Below are 18,757 nucleotides of genomic sequence, written 5' to 3' on the forward strand. Positions count from 1 at the left end.
CTTCTTGTTGATGCCAGTTTTCGTGAAGACTCAGGGGCAGTTACGGAGGGAAGAGGCCAAGGCCTCCCCGGCTTCCTGATCCTGTGGGTTCACTGGCCCCGGGGAGCTGAGGGTGGCTGCGTCTGGGGCTCGGCCGAGCCTGGGGAGCTGGCAGGGCCGGGTGGACGCCGCTCTGCACGTCCCGCCTGTAGTCACGGTCTCAGCAGCCGCGCAGGACGCGGAGGGAGCAGTTCCACGGCTGTGGGCTCCTCGGCTCGCTGCCCGTGGGCGTCCCCGCAAGGGGCTCACGCAGCCTGCGGTTGCGGGGGGAAGGCGGCCGGGTGTCAGCCTGCCCGGCGACGGGCCCTTGGGTGGACCTCGCACGTGTGTCCCTTCCCTGGTGTCAGCCCGGCTCACTGCACGGCCCTGCTCAGGGCTCACTCTCTGGGATGGGAAGGGGGCAGGGCCTGCCCTCTGGGGAGCCCTACGGGGGAAGCCACTGCCCCCCGGGCCCTCGGGCTGCACCCCAGGGGCCCTGCCCTGATCCCGCTGTGGCGCCAGCAGGGCCCCAGGCTGTGCCCCCCCCCACCCCCCGAGCTCCAGGCTCTGGCCATTCAGGACCCGGATGCCCGGCTCCAGGGCCTGCACAGGCCCCTGACAGGGTCCGTACCCTGGGGCTGACACTGCGGCCAGGGGCGGCTGTTGGGTGAGCCCCAACTCTGAGCCTGGCCTTTGGCCCCGTATGAGTGTGCATTTGTGCAGGTGGGAGATGGAACCTACTCGGCCTAAGACGTGCAGCTTGACCTGCCTCTGCTGAGTGCCCGGAGCCTGGGTGCGTGCGGGAGCGCCCCGGGCCTGCCCTTGCAGGGTCCAGGGCGGGCACGTCGGGGCGGGGGGGGGGGGGACCCTCGCTGCGTGCGGAGCCCGGGGAGGTGCAGAGCCGCCTCCGGAGGGGAGCGATCCCGCCGCAGGCTCCGGAGGCAGGACGTCACGCGCGGACACCACCACGGAAGCGGACGCCATCGATTTCACGTTTATTGAGAAAGAAGCCGAGGGAGCGAGAGCGAGAGCCAGTGCGTGTGTTTGCAGATTCGGGCACGGTGGCTCCGAGCCGTCAAGGGGCCACCCAAGGGCGCAGGACACGGGCTCAGCTGCTGGGGGCCGGGTGGGGCCCGGGGGAGGCGAGGCCAGGATGGGGGGGGGTGGCTGCCGGCGTCGGGGCAGCAGAGGGGGCAACGCCGCCTCCTGGCTCGTCCTCCAGGGTCTATAGGGCCGTCCCCCGGGAGCTGCCCCATTTGGTGGTACTTTAGGGGAACACGGTGTTGTTGCACCGTCTTAGCTGGATTCCCGAGCACCTCTTATTGCTACTTTCCCGCTCAGTGATTGGAAGCTCCAGCGCCTTTTAACGAAAATCACGGCCACGTGTGCTACGGCTCCTCTGCGGTCACGGCCTCGCGTGCAGGTGAACCGCTGCCCCCGCAGGGACGACCTGGGAGCGGCCGACGCACCACGTCCTCTCACCGGTGTCCGGCGCAGTCTCCGTCTCTCCCGCCCCCACACGTGCGTGTGCTAGGACCTGCTTTTATTTATTTTTTTATTATATTTTTATTTATTTATTTATGGAACTGCTTTTTTAAGCAATTGCTTCAGGTTTCTTAAATTGATCGTGAAAAACTAGATGTGGCTGCAAACTTCTTTAACCGCTCACTACCATGTTGTATTTTTTTATTTTTTAATTAATTTAATTTTTTTTTTTTTTACTACCATGTTTTAATTCCGTGTTTCCTCCTTTCTCGAGTTTCTTACTTGTATTGACTTTCCAACCAACCGGAGGCGTGACCGGCTAATTTTTTCGCTGTGGCGGGCTCGGGGTCCACACGTGAGTAAACGTGCCTGTGTCCTCCCCTCCTCTCAACGGCATCGAGCCTGCGGTTGACAGTCGGTGCCTCGTTTTAAAATAGGACATTTTCAAAAAAAAAAAAAAGGATGTTTTCCACTTGATGGGATGAACACTGGGTGTTATGCTGTATGTTGGCAAATTGAGCTCCAATTAAAAGAAATTTAAAAAAATAAAATAAAATATGATGTTTTCCATCACCAAAAAGCCATTTTATTTCTCTATTTGAAGTAGCCCCTTTTCACGAGCGGCTGGTGCCGATAAACGGATGTTAACTCCCGGCAGTGACTCTGCTCCACGGGGGAGCCGGTCCCCCAACTTGTCAGACTCGTCTCCTGCTTTGGAACCGCGGAGTCTCTACCGTGTTGTTTGCTGGCAGCGGCGCTCGCGTCAGCCTAAGCGTGGCACCTGCCGGACGGGTGTGGGTCCACGTGCAGAGGCCCGAGGGGACAGGGAAGGCAAGAGTCCTGTGTCTGCTGGTCACGCGGCGTCGGGTTAGAGGGTGGGCACGAGGCCGTGGGGGCAGCCGCCGCGCTGGGCCGAGTCCCCTGCTGCAGCTCGCGTCAGGGCGGGCGGGCTCCAGGGTGCCCCCCCCGACGCCTGGCCGACCCCGGGGTACCCCCTGCCGACGCCTGGCCGGCTCCTGGTGCCGAGGCATCCCCCCCACCCCCGTGCACCTTGCAAACAGGGCTGCCAACAGCACCCTGGCACCGTGGCCTGCCCGTGAGCCCAGGCCCCGCGCCCACTCCCCGGGGGGCCCGGCCCCTCGCTGCGCTCAGTGCTCTCCGGGGGAAGCTGCACCCGCTGCCAGGCCCCTGCTTCCAGGCCAGCTGCACCCCCTCCCCCCAGGGCGCTGCGGGGCCCTGGCCTGGTGTCTGCACCAAGCGACCCCGGCATTTCTAGAGGGTGCACGGCCCTCGGCTGCTGCCTTTGTGTGCCCCACGCGGAGTGGAGCGAGGGGGCTGTGGGCCCGGCCGGACGGGGCGATGGGGGTGGGGTCCCCTGTGAGGCAGGGCTCCCCCGCTGACCTAGAGCCGGCTTCCTCCTCTGTGTGGGTGGTGACGGGAGCACCGTGGGGGCCCGTGGGGTTTACCCGAGGTGCCGTGGAGGGGACACGAGGCCCGACACGCGCGGGCGGACGCTCAGCAGCTCCTGGGCCGTCCCCTTGTGAAGCACAGGATGGGGGGCTCCTTCGTCCTCTCGCCCCCCCAGCGCCCCCGCCCCCTTCACCCCGTGGCCTCCGCCCCTGCTGCCCCGTGGGCACCACCCGCATGTGTTCTCGCGGCCCCTCCCCGCCCCGTGCGTCCAGGCTGATCTTCCTTGACGAGCTGCGTGCAGGTGCATGTGGCCGTCGCCTCCCGGGGTCCCCGCGCCTGTCACCTCCCGGGGTCCCCATGCTCGCCACCTCCCGGCCCCGCCAGAGCTCAGGCACACACTCGGCTCCCCCCGTGCGAGGGCTGGTCTCAAAGGCAGGACGTCCCCGTGTGGCTGGAAGTCTACATGAGCCGCCCCGGGGCCAGGGAGGTCAGGGGCCGGGCCATGGTCACACACCGGGAGCATTTACCAGGGTGAGTCTGCAGGTGAGACAACAGCAGGGACAGAGGTCCACCCGCCCCACAGATACGCCCGGAAAGTTCTCCTGAAAACCCAAGGGCAGCTTCGGTGCTCAGAGATTCAAACATAAAACTGTACAAAACTACCCCGTAAATATATATAATAGATGTGTGTGTGCATGTGTGTGTGTGCGCGTGTGTGCGTGTTAAGTCCCAAGATAAAAGCCCAGGAAGCTGACCAGTCTGCACGTCAGCGGCTCGGGAAGCTCCCCTCTGAGGGGACGGCGAGGCCTGGGACTGGCACCCCAGGGACCGCATGGACGGGGCGCCCAGGGGACACATGTCACCGCCCCCCGCCGGCCGGTCCCGGCCTCGCGCCCCCTGCACACGCACCCTCGGGGGACAGGAGCGCGACGGGGGCCCCAGCGGCTGCGGCACGGACGCCGGGGAGTCGGGGAGCCCCAGGCCTCGGAGGTCAAGCCGCCACCCCGACGTCGGCCCCGGGGCATGGCTGCAAGGGATCCCCCAACGCGGTCCCGGCTGCGGGAGCTCTGACGGTCGCGGACGGGCCCCTGCGTCCCGGGTGCAAGTGCTGCCGCCCGGCCGACTCCCTCAGAACGAGGTCTGGAGGCCGCGGGGGACGATGGCGGGCGGGAGCACCGTGGGGACCCTCTGAGCTCTTCTCCCACCGCCCCAGCCCCCACACTCCTCCTGCCCCCTGGGGGCCGCCGGGCGAGGACAGCGCGGAGCCAGCCCGGCCCACTCACGACGGCCCCGTCTGCCCCACACGCAGGCCCGTTCCCTCAGCGCCGGCCTGGCCTCGGGGACGTCCTCACGGCGCCGAACGCCGATTTGGAGAAACCCCGTGCAGGCCGGTGCAAGCCATGACTCCCGCACCCCAAGGCAACCCTCGGCGGGGACGCGGCCGGCCCCCAGGACAGAAGCCTCCCGGCCAGAGCGACCAGGGCTCTCCAGCAGGGGACGCCCCCCGTGTCCACACGGCCCGCGGGACGGTGCTCACGGCCAACACGGCGCCCGCACGCCCTGGGGAGGTTGGCCGGCCGGTGTCCCGCTCGCCTCCCGCGACAGCTGGAACCGGTAAGTAGCCGACCGTGCGCTCCTTCGGGGGCCGCTCAGGGCCCCGGGTATCGGGCTCACGCGTGGCTTTTGGAGCAGACGGTGAACGACCGTGGGGCCCCCTCCCCCCGTGGGGTGGAAAGCGAGCGTCTCCGCCACCGGACGCTCCTCGGCCTCTGCGGGGCTGCTGAGACTCGGGGGCACGACAGCTGCGTCCCCGGTGCTCGCGGGCGGCTCACGGGCTGCTGCGTGTGCGGGACGCGAGCGGGGCCGCGTGCTCTCCCAGGTGCTCAGCAGTGGAGGACGGCGCGCCCCCGACCCGGACCACGGCGGGCCGACCGGGCGACCCCCGCAAGCCTCACGCAGCAGCCCACGCCCGGGGTTGATCTCTTCGGCGTCCGGGAGTGAGTCACGCCGCCGGGGTGGTTCGCTCAGCCCCAGGGTCAGCAGCGGGGCGGCCTCAGGGTGGGGGGGGCGCATGGTGGGGACGGCGCGGGCTGCCTGACGGCCCCGCCACCTCCGGACGCCAGGCGCGGGCTGGCTCAGCTGTTCCCGGCGCGGCCCTGACTACACCGGGTCCTTCCCTAACCCTGCAGGCCTCTGAGGAAGGACCCGGGGCGCCCGGGGCTCAGTGGGCGCCTGCCCTCGGCTCAGCTCCAATCCAGGTCCCGGGGTCGGGCCCCACGTCGGGCTCCCCGGGCAGTGGGGTCCTGCCTGTCCCTCCCTCTCCCTGCACGCGGCCCCCTCGCGCTCCATCGGGTAAATAAGATCTTAAAACAAGAACCTCTGTCTGCAGGGGAAGATCCCCATCTTCACTCCGGACTGTTGGGGGAGGCTGATTCTTCAAGGATTTATTTATTTTAGAGAGAGGGAGGGCGGGAAGGCGCAGAGGGAGGGGGAGGCTCTCAAGCAGACTCTCTGAGCAGGGAGCCCGAGGCTCGACCCGGACCCCAGGCCACGAGCTGAGCGGAAACCATGCCGGGGCCCTGGAGGGCGGTCGCCGCTGCCTGCGTGGGACCGGGCGGGAGGGCGGGGACTTGGGCCAGCGCAGCACGGGGCCCGCCTCCCGCAGAGCTTGGCCGAGCTGCAGAGCAGGTGACAGGGAGGGACGGCTCTGTGCCCCCCCCCCGTCCCCCCGTGACCGCAGGCTGGCCCCGAGCTCCGTCCCCGGGAGCCCACGCGCCCCAGCTCTGCGCAGCCCCCTCCACCCGGACCCCGAGGAGAAGCCCCAGCCCCCGAGCCCGTGCTCTCGCGTGGACCGACCCCCCAGCACCCGGCGCCGGCCTCCGAGGTGCCACCCTGCATGCGGGCGGGGAAGGGCCCGGCCGGGGCCTCAGCAGCCCAGCGGCCCCTCTGTGGACGGACGCACAGACCTGGAAACGGCAAAGGGGTTCCCCCCACGCCCTGCCCACCCCAAGCGCCTTAGGGAACTGGAGCCCCGTGCCCCGTGCCTGACTCCTGGCCCGTCCCGGTGCCTCGGGGCCTCTGCACACCCTGCCCTCAGCGCGGACACCCCACCGACCCCCCGTCCTCCTGGCGGGTCCCTGTTTGCCTGCAAACCTAACTCCATCGTCACGTCCTCCAGGAGAGTCCCTCCGGCCCAGAGGACAGGAAGTCCTTACGTCCCTGTTGACCCCGGCCCTTGCCCTCCTGGCAACGCGTCTAGGCGCCTCCTGTCCTTGGACACCCGTGTGGGCAGGGACCGCCTGCTGCCCCGCGACCCAGCTCTCGGGGTTTGCCGTGGCGGCCGCTTGCTGGACCGCGTGGCAGGAGCACAGGGACACATACGGCGGACCCGTGGCGTGAGGTCCAGGGACGATGCCCTAGCAAGGCTCTGGCACTTGCACCCCACGAGGCCTCACGGTTGGGAAGGGAATAAAGAGAATTTGCTGAGCGCAGAGCCCGTCGACGTCCCCTCGGAGCTGCAGCCACCGGCACGGGCAGCCGCGTCCCCCTGTGTCCCGGTCGCTCCAGCCACAGCGAGGCAATGCCCGCCGCCCAGGGGCGCTTGACAAACACGGCGGGGACCAAAGAATGAACGTGAGATCTATTTTTCCAGAGAAGGCATCAAAGGGTCGGCTTTTAAAGGCATTTCCCACATCACAGATTTTTTTTTTTTTTTTTTTTTTTTGAGGCAGCGAAGCCCCCGGCCACCGGGTGGCCATCACAAGGAAGAGCGGGGCGGGGGCGGCGGCGGCAGGGAGGGTGGGCAGGACGGTCGCGGTCCGTCCCCGGGGGCAGCCGCGCTCTGGCCCGGCCCCGGTCCTCAAGACCTTCGCGTGCACGGACGGGGGAGCACACGGGGGCTCCCGCCTTCACTCCACGGTGCAGACCGGGCGCCGGCGAGGTCCTGGGCTGAAACCACCCCCCTCGGGGATTTGCTCGTCGTCTAGTCATCGTGACTGAAGAACAAAGGCTCCGGACCTTCCTGGAACAAGTCGATTGTCCTTCTGGGGCTCAGCTCCCGTGCTCATCGGGCGGGAGCATCTCACCCCCACGGCAGGGTTGGCATGACGCCCGAGGGTCCGACGCACGGAAAGCTGCAGGGTCTCCACGTGGAAAGTGAGGGCTCACGCGGGGGACACGGGGATCGAGAACTTTCGCAAGTGCTTTCACGATCATCAGGACACGGAGGAAAAATACTCTTTGAAGACGCTGTGCTGTGAAGAGCGTGGATTGTCTGCTTCTCAGGAGCCAGCAACGCTCATTGATCGATGCCCCGCGGGAGGACGTGACGAGGTGCCGGCACCTGCGACGACAGCTGCGGCCGTCACGAGGCCCCAGACGGACAGACAGTGACGGGCAAGGGCGCTCGGGCTCCATCTGACACTGGCCCGAGAGCACTGATCCCCAGGGCTCAGCTCATTCTCCTCTGCAGGACCCCGAGTGAGGGCCGGACCCCAAAGCAGCCACGGGTTCGCTGCCGGTTCCCGTCGGTCTGGAGGACGGGCCGGGGACACCTGACCCCACCGGAGCGGAACAGGTGCAGCCGCATCGCTCCCGCGTCATGCAAAGCCCGGGAGGCGCGGCGCTTCCCTCTCACGTTGATCCTCTCGCACAACCCAAGGCCGACAGGAGGATCTAACTCCCCCCGGATTTCTGCCCTGAGCGTGAGACCACGTTTACCCTAAGCTAAATTTGGTTTCAGTTTTGAAGCGCCTGAGATGCGCGACTCAAACGGGCCGGCTCCCGGCTGCCGACACCCGTCAAACCCTTCGCGAGCCCGCGGCGCCTCGGCCAGCCCTCCCGGCGGCCCGCTCCCGGGTCCTTCGCCGTCCGCGTCCAGGGGCCCGTGAGGCCAGCCCGGGGTTAGCGGCTGGGGAAGCGCAAGCAAAGCCATCAGCCCTTGGGAACAAAGATTAACTTCTGCTGGGGGAGGGGGGCGGCAATGTGTCTGCTGAGTGTGCGCGGCAGGGCGGGGACCCCACGGGGAGAGACTTCTGGCTGGGGCAGCTCCGTGGGCGGGAGGCCGCATGCCTGCGGGGAGGACCTGGCTCCTCGGGAGAGTCGGGCCCTGCCTGGGTTGGTCCGAGGCTGTGGGCGCCTGCAGCCCCCTCCGGCCTTCCGCCCAGGGCTCGGCGCGGTGCACGGCGTCCCCACGGGGGTGGCGGTGGCGAGAGCACTGGGCCGGGCGGGCGCCCAGCAGACCCACGCTCCGGCGCAGGCTTCGCCACCAGCGAGCCGCGCGGCCGTGGGGGAGTCTCCTGATTCTCCGGGGCAGCCGTAGACGGAGGGGTTGGTCGCGCGATCTCCAAGTTCGCCCTCAGAGGGTGGTCCAGGGTCCTCGCCTACCCCTCCTTGGCCCTGCGCCTCCGGGGACAGAGATGGGAGAAGGGAAGGGGTGAGGGGAGAGGGTGCGGATGGGAGCCGAAGCTGCTACCAATCAGGACTCCACCTTCTCCTTCTTTTTGCTCTTTTTCAGGAAGGACGGGGTTCGGAATTTCTTCTTCTTTTTGGAGGGAGACTTGGAGGGTGAGCCCTCCGGGGACATGGGGCCGCTGGTGACCGACTCGGTTTTGTCCTTAGAGGTGTCGACATCCGTGTCGGCCGTGGTGGTCATCTGGCTCAAGCCCTTGCTGAGGATGTCCTCTGGGGTTGGCTCGTCCTCCCTGCCGTTGACCACCACTCCTTCCGGCTGCGTCGCTTCAGGCTCTGCAGTGCCCTTGCTTGTTTCCGTCTTAGCACCTTCTAGAAAAAGACCAAAAGATACGACCCATGAGAGTTCGATCGGGTGGGAGTTTCCACGCGGGGTTAACAGAAGCATTTCTAGGCGACTCTATAAAATAAGTCTAGAGCCACGGGAGGGACGGGCCGACACCGTAGGGCCGAGGGCTGGGCAGGGTTCTCGCCCACCCCCCGGCCCCGGGCAGCTCTGACACTCTGGGGTCGCGTCTACAAACGGACACAGGTAACGGGGGCCGGAGGTGACAGGGGCCCCGCTTTCCTAGGCACAAAGTGAGGGGACAGACCCAGGTGAGGAGAGGCCCCAGGACCGCAGAGAGCATCTAAGAATCGCTGTGACCGGTTCACATTCACCAGTGAAAATACGGAAATGGCATTTTTAAAAAGCTTTCGCTTAAATTCCAGTTAGTTGAAATGAAAACGCCGGGTTTTCATACCCGTTTCACGTCCTAGGCCAGGGAGGGACTTTTGGACAAATGGAGAGCGTCTCCCCAGGTGGCCCAGAGGGGAAGGCAGAGGGAGGATGGGAGTCCCCGCCACGCGGACCCACGTCCGGAAGGGGAGATGCCGGTCGGCCCACCCCAGCAGCCGCCTGGCGGGCTCCGTGGATCGCGGCCGTGCTCAGCGCCGGAGCTGCTCAGACCCGAAATGGAGCTCCCGCCCGCCCTCCCCGTTCCCAGTGTCCCCTCACTCTGCTTCCCTCGCGCTTTGAAGTGTCTGGGTGGGGAGGGAGCGTGGGGGTGCACGAGCGGAGAGCGGAGGAGCTGCCTGACGGATGGGGTGGGGGTGCACCCGCCGCGGCCCTGGGGTGGGGGCCCTGGATGAGACATGACGCAGGAGGAATGAAGGGCTGACGGGAGGACTTCCAGGAAAATCAGGATTCTCAGGGGTAAAGGCTGGAGAAACGTGTGGTTACCTGGGACGCGGGGCAACGAGTGTCCGTCTGGGGACAGGTGGGATGGGCTAGTTTGACTGGTACGGCCTCCCCCACCCGGTGAAAGCCAGCACCCCCGATGGCTCCCTCTCAGCCCCGACACCGGTCCTGGCCCCTGTGGGGTCGACCCCAGCCGTGCCCTCCAGGCCCCGGACGCCAGCGGCCGCGCCCCCACCCTTCCCACCGCGGGCTCCCACACCCCCACCCCCCGGCTGTCCTCCGCAGCCCTCCGGTCGGCCCCACAGCGGCCCCTGACCCCTGACCCTGAGCTTGACCGGCCCTAAATCTACTGCCAATTTACCCATTTTTCACTTTCATGTGTCACTTTTTTTTAAGAGGACACAGCTGTTTGTGGTCCCCCGCGGCTCCGAGGAAGTCCAGGGAGTGGCTGCAGGCGGGGGGGCTGGAGAAGGCCCAGGAGCTTCTGCTCCAAGGGTCCAGGATGCCACACCCCTGCGCCCTGGACGGCGGCACACACGAGCGGCGCTCAGGCCACGTGGACGTGGAGACAGGGAGCGACTCCGCCACCCCGCGTCCCAGGGGCCCGCAGCCTCCCTGCCGGGCACCTACCGGGCACCTGCTGAGCACGTCGCCCTGGACGCTCCGGGCCGGGCACGGCCACCCAGCGGACCCCGCGGCCCAGGGCACCGAGGTCTGGGGAGCAGCTCCCCCGCGCCCCGGGACCCAGCATCATCCACGCCGCGGAGCGACCCACGCCTGCTGCGTGACGCGGGCCCATAGCCTCTCACGCCGAGCACAGCCCAGGAGGGCGACACACCCACGGGGCCAGGGCCGTTCCGGGCTCATGACTCCGCTGAGCCCAGGGACAACGCTCTGGACGGGCCCGCGAGGACCCGGGGTGGCGGCCCCCACGCTGCAGGCTCTCTAGGTGACTCATCTGTGACGGCAAAATAGTAGGCGACGGAGCCCGTGTGACGCTGATGCTGGGCTAACCCCCGGGAGGCACAGGACGTGCTCCGGACGGGCCACGGGGACGGGGGTCAGCAGGACAGGGGCGGCCCGGCAGGTGGGGGGAGGGGGGCGGACACGCCCGACACGGAGGAAGAGGCTGGGACGGAGGATCCTTCACGGAGGCCGAGGGGCGGGACACAGATGGGGGGACACTGAGGGGTCAGCTAGGGGGGATGAGGAGGGACACTGAGGGGTCAGTTGGGGGGGGAGATGGGGGGGACACTGAGGGGTCAGCTGGGGGGGCGATAAGGGGACACTGAGGGGTCAGCTGGGGGGACACAGACAGGGGACACTGAGGGGTCAGCTGGGGCGACACACACAGGGGGACACTGAGGGGTCACTTGGGGACACAGACGGGGGACACTGAGGGGTCAGCTGGGGGACACTGAGGGGTCACTGGGGGGACACAGACGGGGGACACTGAGGGGTCAGCTGGGGGGACACAGATGGGGGACACTGAGGGGTCAGCTGGGGGGACACAGACGGGGACACTGAGGGGTCAGCTGGGGGGACAGAGACGGGGGACACTGAGGGGTCAGCTGGGGGGGAGATGAAGGGAACACTGAGGGGTCAGCTGGGGGGACACAGACGGGGACACTGAGGGGTCAGCTGGGGGGACAGAGACGGGGGACACTGAGTTGTCAGCTGGGGGCAACAGACGGGGGACACTGAGAGGTCAGCTGGGTGGACACAGACGGGGGACACTGAGGGGTCAGCTGGGGGGACAGAGATGGGGGACACTGAGGGGTCAGCTGGGGGGACACAGACGGGGACACTGAGGGGTCAGCTGGGGGGAGATGAAGGGGACACTGAGGGGTCAGCTGGGGGTACAGAGATGGGGGACACTGAGGGTTCAGCTGGGGGGACAGAGATGGGGACACTGAGGGGTTAGTTGGGGACACAGAGATGGGGGACAGTGAGGGGTCAGCTGGGGGGACACAGACGGGGACACTGAGGGGTCAGCTGGGGGGGACACAGATGGGGGACACTGAGGGGTCAGCTGGGGGGACAGAGATGGGGGACACTGAGAGGTCAGCTGGGAGGGACACAGACGGGGACACTGAGGGGTCAGCTGGGGGGGACACAGACGGGGACACTGAGGGGTCAGCTGGGGGGAGATGAAGGGGACACTGAGGGGTCAGCTGGGGGTACAGAGATGGGGGACACTGAGGGTTCAGCTGGGGGGACAGAGATGGGGACACTGAGGGGTTAGTTGGGGACACAGAGATGGGGGACAGTGAGGGGTCAGCTGGGGGGACACAGACGGGGACACTGAGAGGTCAGCTGGGAGGGACACAGACGGGGAACACTGAGGGGTCAGCTGGGGGGGCACAGACGGGGGACACTGAGGGGTCATCTGCAAGGGACACAGATGGGGGACACTGAGGGATCAGCTGGGGGGGACACAGATGGGGGACACTGAGGTCAGCTGGGGGGACACAGACGGGGGACACTGAGTTGTCAGCTGGGGGCGACACAGACGGGGGACACTGAGGTCAGCTGGGGGGACACAGACGGGGGCACTGAGGTCAGCTGGGGGGACACAGACGGGGACACTGAGGGATCAGCTGGGGGGGACACAGACGGGGGACACTGAGGTCAGCTGGGGGGACACAGACGGGGGCACTGAGGGGTCAGCTGTGGGGGACACAGACGGGGGACACTGAGGGGTCAGCTGGGGGGACACAGACAGGGGACATTGAGGGGTCAGCTGGGAGGGACACAGACGGGGGGCACTGAGGTCAGCTGCGGGGGACACAGATGGGGGGCACTGAGGGGTCAGCTGGGGGGACACAGACAGGGGACATTGAGGGGTCAGCTGGGAGGGACACAGACGGGGGGCACTGAGGTCAGCTGCGGGGGACACAGACGGGGGGCACTGAGGGGTCAGCCCGGGGGAGGGAGGAGGCCCCCCACCTGCAGCGCATCACCTCCCGGAGCAGCGTGGCCCGGGCCCGTCCCGCGCGTGTGCACCCGGGGGAGCCGAGCCCGGACTTGGCAGCGGCCGCGCGGGTTGTGGGTTTTACAGCAGGAAACCCCCCGAAGCCCCGGCTGCCCAAGCAAAAGCTGGCGGAGATCCACTCGTTTTGACGAAGCCCTTCCCTGCCACCTCCTGCCCCGCGGCAAGTGTTGGGGTGAGGAAGCCGCCCGCCTCCCTCACTACGGAGACAGGTGTTCAGAATCGGGGACCCTCCGTTGATGAAGCACAAAGGGGCAGCGATCGGCGACGGGAGGCCGGGGAGCGCAGCGGCCGGGGCACGACGCTTGGAGCCCTGGCCCCGAGCAGACGAGCAGACGGTCTCCTCGGGTGGCACCGGGACCGCGCTCGAGGCGGCGACCCAGCCGTGGAGGGGGCCGGGGGGCTGCAGGGCGCACGGCGGTCACCCCGTCCCGGACACGGAAGATGTCATCGGGCCACCAGCCCTGCTGGGCAGCCCAGCGCCGAGTCCGGGGCCCTGGGGAGGACGGCTCCCGCTCCGGGGGGCTCCAGGAGCTCGGTCGAGACCCTTGGGTAATCTCGGGGGCACAGGCTGCAGCGGGGCCGTTACCCGCCGTGCGCAGCGTTGCTCGTGACCCCGGCTGGATCTTACCCTTAAGTGTTTTTATTTTCTTTCATTGTATTTTTAGATTCCATTTGTTACGCTCTCAACGACGGCTTCCCTCTAAGAACCCTAAGAAGGGAGAATACCTGACAGACAAGGAAACCGAGGCACAAAGATGCTCCGATCTCCAGTCGGGCCTGGACCTAGATGCTCTGGGCCAGCACGTGCGCAGCGGTTCTCAGCCCGGGAGGGAGCCGGCCCGGCACGTTCTCCTCTGCCCCGGCCCGGACCGCTGGCGGGGACCAAGGTGCTGCCGTGCTGGGGCCCAGGCCGCTGTCGGGGGTGGGAAGCCCCCAGGTGGCTCCAACCTGCCGAGGTCCCAGGGCTGCGCAGGACATCGTCAGCCTAACCTGGGAGCTTCTGGAAACAGCTCAGCTCCCACCGCAGACCTTCCGCCTTCGCGAGATCCCGGGGACCCCACCCGCAGTGAAGCCTGAGCCCCGGCCGGAGCCCCTAGAGGGACCACCAGCAGCCTCGTCGGGGTCAGGGGTCGGGAGGCCGCGCGCCAGCCGTCAGCTTCCTCATCATCCCGCAGGCGGAGACACAAGTTTTAGGCCACGATGTCCCGGCTCGTGAAGGAAACAAGCTTAACTCTGGTGGCCCCGGTCTCAGATCCCAGAAAGCCCCCGGGGCCCCCCGCGGAGCCCGCCCGGCTGTGGAGGTGCCTCGTCCCCTCCGCTCACCGTCTGCAGACCTGGAGGGAGACACCGCGGGGCTCTTCGTCTCCGACCGCGCTGGGCTCTGGGCCGCAGAAGCTGGAGCCGACCCCGGAGAGCCCGGCCCCTCCGCCGGGGTCTCCTTCTCCCCTGAAAGCACAGAAAGCCGCCTCGGGGTGGGCTCAAGCGGAGGGGAGGAGGGCAGACAGGGGACACCCACGGGTGCTTCTTCCTCCTCGCTGACCCCACAAGCCTCTGGGAGTCTGTCCTACATCCCGGGGTAGGCAGACGGAGGAGGGAGTCGGGGTCCCCGCAGGTCTCCCAGGGCGGCGTCACCCCGACGGGACCACGGGGCCGCAGGCTTCCCGCCCACGGTCTGGGTGCTCGGAGCTTCTTTATCTGACTTCACGTTCGGCCCAATAATCCCCCCGGGGATAGAAAGCACCCTGTTTTCTCCCCAATTTTTCAACCATCACACAAGCACCCCGAGCCCACCAGGCAGGGCCTGCTGGGTGCCCGGAAGGCGCCGAGCCCGCGTGGGGAGGGGGCGTGACCAGGGCTGCGCCTGGGAGGACACAAGCCGGCAGGGAGCTGACGTCTCCGTGCCTCGGCCCCACGTGCTCTTGAAACACGGGGCGGGGGGGGGGGTGAGGAGGGACGGGGCTGAGACGGCAGTGCTGGGGCCAGAGCCCGGGGGGGAAGCTGTGCCAGGCGGGGACACAGGCGTGACCGTGAGCACACAGCCGCCGTGATGGCACGTGTGGGGTCGACCTGAGACACGGGCCGGGCTGCAGATCCCGCAGCGAAGGAGGGGTGAGGGGGCAACGGGAGGCTGCTGGCGGGTGTCCCCCTGCAGGCGGGCCAGCTGGTGCCCAATGCAACGGGTCCGCCGTGGGCTTCCCTCCTGTCACCCCGTCACCCCCCCAAGCGCCCCTGTGGCCCCGTCGCACGCCCGGCAGGCCCGGAGGGGCCGCACCCGTCACCCCGGGGGCCCCTCACCGTCCAGCTCCAGCGTCTTCCGCTCCACCTCCTTCTTGTACTCCTCCAGGTCCTGGTCCGTGAGCTGGCTGAAGGGGTTGGGCGCCGTCTCCTCCGCCTCGTCTTTGGTGTCCGCGTCGCCCTGGGCCGCCAGCTGGCTCTCCGTGGACTGAAAGTCAACCACAGAGCGCGTGTCGCCCCCTGAGCGCCGCCGCGGGCCCGGGCCCAAGCTTCTGTCCCTCCCGCGGCTGCCGGCGCTCTCGCTCCTGGAAACGGCAGGGCCCCGGGCCTTGGGGCGTCCGCTCCCCCCGCTGCCTCCCCCCCCCGCCCTGGGGTCTCTGCCGCGCCCCGGATGCAGGGAGCCCGCCCTGTGCCCCGGAAAGAAAGGCGAAGGATGCGCCCAAGCAGAAGAAGACGCGTTTATTGCAGCCCCGCGGGTCGCCCGCGCCGTCCGCATGCACAGCCGCAGCCCCGCAGCCCCGAAGCCCCGCGTCCCGCCGCCGGCCCAGCACCCCCCCCCCCCCCCCCCCCCGCCCACGGCAGCACGAGCCACAGCACAGGCACGAGGTCAGCGCAAGACACAGCGGCTTCAGCGTCGGTCCGGCGGTTAGTCCTGCTCCGCGCACGGCCGTAAGTCACAAGCGAGCCAAGGTCCTGAGTCCTGGATCTTCGGGGCCGGCGTCGCGGGTCCCTGGGGGCACTGCGGAGCCCCCGGCTCGGGGGAGCTCACAGCCGGGCCTCGCGGGAGCCTCCGCAGTCCTCTGACCCCTCGGGCCCCTTCTAATGGGGGCCTCGTGCTGGCCTTCGAGGGCGCCGTGCTCGGAAGCCGAGGAGCAGCCAAAGAGCGCGGCGCTCAAAGGACGCGAGCCCGGGCAGGGCCTGCGCCGGCCTCCGGGCCACCTTCCCCTGACGACGCCGCGGCGCCCCCAAGGGACCCGCACACCAGCCCGTGTTGAGGACTCACCGCCCCGCCCCGGGGTCGCGGGAACTCTGACTCCCCACCCTGGAGCCTGCACGGCCCCTCCCTGTGGCTGCAGCCTGAGCTCAGCGGCCTCCATCTGCTCCGCCCGCGGAGCGTGTCCTGTGTCCCTCCCTCCTGGCCGCCCTCGGGGCAATGGCTTGTGACACAAGCTGCGCCTCTGACCCTCCCGCCCTTCCCTACGCACTAGACCCGGGCGGCCCCATCTCGGCCCTGGAGCGACTCCCTACGTCCTACTCTACGTGGGTGTGGGGGCTCCTGGCCGGCCTGAGCGGGCACCGTCCTCACACACGTGCCCCTCCTCTGCGAGCACGTGGGCGTCCCCCAGCGCCACGGCCGGCTGCTGCCGTGTCCACGCGCAGAGGCCAGGAGCACCGAGGGCAGGCCGGCCGGGAGCAGCTGGAACCGCCAGCCGCGCTCCCGCGACGCCCACTGGGCAGGAGCCGTGGGGGCCGAGCGGGGTTCCCTGGGTCAAGCTTGGAAGTCAGCGTCACTGCGGGGCGGGCGGGCGCTGCTCCCCGCCCCGGCCCCACGCCGTCCCTGGTCCTCACAGCGTCCGTCCTGCAGCAAGAGCGGCAGCGCCCAAGATCACGGACAAGGGTGGGCCTGAGGACTCAGGGGTCCCGCTGCCCGGCCTCGGGCACTGAAGGCCCCGAAGGCGAGCACGCTTCCCCTCCGGGCAGGGGCGGCTTCTGCTGTACCGGGCTTCGGCTCTTCTCGGCAATGACGCTCGCCAGGAGCTGGGACTGAGGCCCCGCTGACTTCACGTCCTGTCGGTTTTGTTCTCGAATCTGGGGTCAAGGGAAGAGAGAGCGAGCTAGCGGCTGCACGTCGGGGGCCGTCGAGGGCGCCGGGGCCCAGGGCTACAGCCGTCCCCCGGGGCTGGAGGCCCGTGTCCCCTGGGAGGCCCTGTCGGCGAGCGGAGCCCACGAGCGCCGGGAGCCGCCGCGGGGGTGCAGGCCGAGGCGAGGTGCACCCTGGGGGGCTCGGTACCGAAGCCCCCGAGGGGTCTCCTCACTGCGCCGGCTGCCGGGAGCCACGACTCTGGAGCCTGGGTCTCTCCCTGGGGAGGCGCCTGTCACCCAAGCCCCGCAGACGGTCCTCGGACCACCGACCACCGTCGCATCCCCGCTCCACGGGCGTGTCGACCTCGCGCGGGCTCAGCTACGCCCGGAGTCTAACGAGAAACGGAGCGAGCGACTCGCGGAGGCCGAGAAATAAATACAAAGGACCGCGGCACTTTGAGGATGAGCCCAGAGGGAACCGGCATAAGGTCCGCGTGGACTCGAGTTGGGCTCAGGCAGCGTCTCTAGGGCCGGGGTCGCGGGCTACCACCGCCCGGACGGTTCTTTCTCGTCAGAGGGCCTGGGCACATCCTGGCGCTCGGCTCGTACCTGCGGGGCCTCAGGCAGCGCGGCTCGGGCGAGGGGCGGCGGGCTGGGCAGCTGCCCTTACCTTGTTCCGCATGTCCAGAACCTCCTGGGGGTCGGTATAGAGAGGCACAAACTGGTTGGGGTTCTCGATCCGTATGGGCATGCCGCTGCTGGACTTCTCCACCTCGTCGGCCTTCATCCACTGCAGACACACGAGACCGGGGGGTGAGGCAGAGGCGTGAGGTCCGCACGCCGCCCCACGGCCCACCCGAGGTCTGGCCGGGCGGCCCACGGGGATGGTCAGCAGGCCCGCGCACGGACGCTCCCCGCCTGGGCCTCCTGCAGGGCTGGCCGCCTCCCGGAGCAGAGATGGGCATCGGGGCCCGGGGGCCAAAGGGCCCGTCCAGCGGTCGGCGGCAGCTGGAGAGCCGGCCCGCACCCTGACCCCCGGCGTGACGGGCAGGCAGCTGCCCAAGCGCAGTGTCCGGTGACTTACCGGCTTCAGATTCTATGTACTTGCTCAGAGCGGTGGGGGCAGAGGGAGAGAGGGTCCCAAGCGGACTCCACACCGAGCACACAGAGCCCGACACGGGGCTGGGTCCCTCAACCCTGAGGTCGCGACCTGCGCTGTGGTCGCCAGCTGGGAGCCTGACGGACGGAGCCCCCCGGGGGCCCTGACTTATGATTGCACTTTGCAGGGCTGCTTTTTTTTTATTATTTATTTTTAACAAAAGCCTGTTCTCTTTGGCTCCTAGCTACTTTAGTGTCAACAAAACATCAGATGAAGAGCCAACGTGTCCGTGAGTGTGCGAGAGCCCGAGACAGAGAAGGGGCGTGAGCGGGAGCCTACGCAGGAGACCGCAGCATCCCGCCCACCTCCTGGGCTTGCATCCACAGTCCAAATGCTGGACGCCCGGGACCTCCCCAGAAGCCCCGTGGGGGGTGGGGGCAGGAAGCAAAAGCCACGTGCTCCCGGGTGTTGTGCAGTGGGGAGCGAGGGCCGGTCGGCCCCGGAGGGAGCTGCTCCCCAGGACCCCGGCCCAGCGCAGAGGTGCGGGAACAGGGACAGAGCCCCGGGGGCGTGAGCCCAGTGGGAGGCCCCATGGGAATCTGACCCCAGCCCCAGGCTTAACCAGAGACGGGGCCAGGCCCCCCGTCCGCCCGCCGTCCCCCTTACTGTGGTCTTGGGCCGCGGGCTGCCCATGCTCCTCTGCACCTCATCAGCCACGTTGACCCGCAGGTAGGTGTTGGGCGTGTTGAGCCAACGGGTCTTCTCCTTCTGCTGCTTCTGGGCGTGCTGCCGCAGGGTGGGCACCGGGGCGCCGTCCTCCTCAAACACGAAGGCCGTGACGGTGGCTGGGATTTCCACCTCGCTCTTGTGTTTGGTTTTCTCTTGAACAAAGGGGTAGCGGTAGGTGTAGCCTGTTCTGTAACCCTAGAAGGGACGGGGGCGCGGCCACTTACCGTGGGGAGAACCGTCCCCCGTGCACGGCTCCCACACGCCGCGCCCCCCCTTCTCCAGGTCTCGGTCTCCTCCATCCCAGTCTGCGCCGTGCGCCCCGGGGCCCGGCCCC

General features: G+C 68.2%; 1 protein-coding gene across 1 annotated transcript in view; it reads right to left on the reverse strand.

Annotated features, from left to right (window-relative positions):
* Positions 1–1,000: 1,000 nt before the first annotated feature.
* Positions 1,001–18,757, reverse strand: part of ADD2 (adducin 2) — a 95,891-nt gene continuing 78,134 nt past the window's right edge. The window contains exons 11-16 of the mRNA XM_049115621.1: positions 18,361–18,618; positions 17,266–17,385; positions 16,512–16,601; positions 14,853–15,000; positions 13,881–14,003; positions 1,001–8,694 (exon numbers count right to left, since the gene is read on the reverse strand). Coding sequence (XP_048971578.1) covers positions 8,390–8,694; positions 13,881–14,003; positions 14,853–15,000; positions 16,512–16,601; positions 17,266–17,385; positions 18,361–18,618 — 1,044 coding nt within the window. The 3' untranslated portion in view covers positions 1,001–8,389. The remainder of the gene's footprint in view (positions 8,695–13,880; positions 14,004–14,852; positions 15,001–16,511; positions 16,602–17,265; positions 17,386–18,360; positions 18,619–18,757) is intronic.

This window comes from Canis lupus, chromosome 10 (assembly GCF_003254725.2).
Source record: "Canis lupus dingo isolate Sandy chromosome 10, ASM325472v2, whole genome shotgun sequence".
In the NCBI taxonomy this organism is placed as follows: Eukaryota; Metazoa; Chordata; class Mammalia; order Carnivora; family Canidae; genus Canis; species Canis lupus.